This window comes from Salvia miltiorrhiza, chromosome 1, assembly GCF_028751815.1.
Source record: "Salvia miltiorrhiza cultivar Shanhuang (shh) chromosome 1, IMPLAD_Smil_shh, whole genome shotgun sequence".
In the NCBI taxonomy this organism is placed as follows: Eukaryota; Viridiplantae; Streptophyta; class Magnoliopsida; order Lamiales; family Lamiaceae; genus Salvia; species Salvia miltiorrhiza.
This window is the reverse complement of record NC_080387.1, coordinates 40,065,257-40,067,154: the sequence shown is the minus strand read 5'-3', so window position 1 is coordinate 40,067,154 and position 1,898 is coordinate 40,065,257. Positions and strand designations below refer to the sequence as shown.

Here is a 1,898-nt window from a genome sequence, read left to right as displayed (position 1 = left end):
AATTCGATACTTATAAAATTTTATTATACTAGTAATTTGGGGCTAGCGGTTCATGCGCATGCGTGTTCACAATTTCGTTCGTGTTGGTATGGATTTATAAAGACAATATAACGAATTTAATCTTTAACTAGGAAATAAATTAATTATAAATTTAAAAATAAAATGATAATATATTACTGTATACAATGGTATATGAACACAACACGGAATTATTGTGCTTCTTGTATTTTTTTTTTTATTTTTTTTATCAGTAAAAGAAGAATTTCATTGAAGGGTCAAAAAATGGCACCAGAGATGCCATTTAGAACAACAAATCAAGTTTGCAACCCTTAGAGCACCAAGAGGTAAAAGGAATCCCCAACTCAACAGTTTTGAACACCTCATTCCAACTCTAAAGACTTCCTTTAATTTGCACTACAATTCTATCAATATCCCAAACCTTACTCTGAAATCGGCTTTCGTTTCTGCTTTTCCACAACCACCAAATAGTGCCCACCCACAACGCTAAAAGCAATCTCCTGTTTTTCTTCCTTTTTCCTTCAGAGATGAAGGAGATAAAGTGTTGGAGAATACCTCTAGGCCTTGCCGTTTTGATGTTGATCCATTGTTGTATCTGGTTCCAAACCGCCTCTGCTTTCGGACAATGTAAAAACAGGTGTTCCACCGTCTCCTCACACGACACGCAAGCGTTGCACCATCTCTCCTCGATGCCGATCTGAATGTTTCTTCTAAGCAGATTATCGCACGTTGCCAATCTATTCCTCAGGCATCTCCACGCAGTCACCTTGGCTTTATGCGTCGTCGGTGCATCACAAACTTTGGCCAGCTCCAGTGGCTGGAGTTGTTGCTCTCCTTTGGACACCGCAAGGATATCGTATGCCGACTTGGTTGTGAATACTCCGTTCGTTGTCGCCGACCATCTCCATCCATCGATTGTACCTGTGCATGGGACAAAATCAGCAATAATCATCATCAGTTCCTCCACCATCTCTTTCTCCCTTTCCCTCAACTCTCTTCGCCAGTTCACCCTCCAAACCGATTTTTCTCCTTCCCAAGATCCGCTCTCCCCAACCAATAAGGCCGACCATTAATACATTTACTTCGTTCGTATTTGTGTTCGTGTTCGTGTCACGTAAAATATTATCAGTCATGCCAGTACTTCAAATGTAATATTATTCATATGAATGTTTATATATTTTATTTATGTGAATATTCTTAAGGAATTTTAATGAGTAATATACATATAGGGGTGGACTAAAATAAACCCCCTTTTTAGAATATAAACAGGAACTATTTATAGCACTTAGATCATCAAGATCTATGGTTGATTCATCATTCAGTTGGATGAATTCATGGTCACGAGTTCGAATTTCATATTAAAAAAAATTAATTTTCGCAATTCATACAGTTGCACAATGAATTCATACATGTTCTACATATATATAATTCGTACATTTTAACTAGTTTGTATTTTATATGTTAAGAAGTATTTATACCGTAGCTCTCTCCTATATATATAATTAGGGATCGGACAAAATAAAAAATTCATTTTAATCAACCAGGAACTATTTTCATATCTAAAGCCCTTATATCGTGAAAATCTACTGTTCATTCTTCCCTTTATTGAATGAATTTGATGTCTTGGGATTAGGGGAGAAAATTCCATTTTATTGAACTTATCATCTTTTGTAGTGAATTTATCATGTTTCACAAATAATCTATCATGTTTTATAGTTCGAAGTTCCTACTTTAAAACGGATTTGTAGCTTAACTATGCCCTATCTTATTAAATATATCCACATATATAATATTTTCTTAATAAGAGAAAGTGCTATCCAAGTTTATTCAAGCAACAGAGTTATTATTATTATTATTATTATTATTATTATTATTATTAT

General features: G+C 34.7%; 1 protein-coding gene across 1 annotated transcript; it reads right to left on the bottom strand.

The window, feature by feature from the left end:
• Nucleotides 1–391: 391 nt before the first annotated feature.
• LOC131008073 (uncharacterized) lies at nucleotides 392–988 on the bottom strand. The gene has a single exon (XM_057934975.1). The coding sequence runs from the start codon at nucleotides 986–988 to the stop codon at nucleotides 392–394; it is 597 nt and encodes a 198-aa protein (XP_057790958.1).
• Nucleotides 989–1,898: the final 910 nt, after the last annotated feature.

Coding starts and splice junctions, on each gene's coding strand:
- LOC131008073 (XM_057934975.1), bottom strand. CDS start 988: ATGGTGGAGGAACTGATGATGATTATTGCTGATTTTGTCCCATGCACA.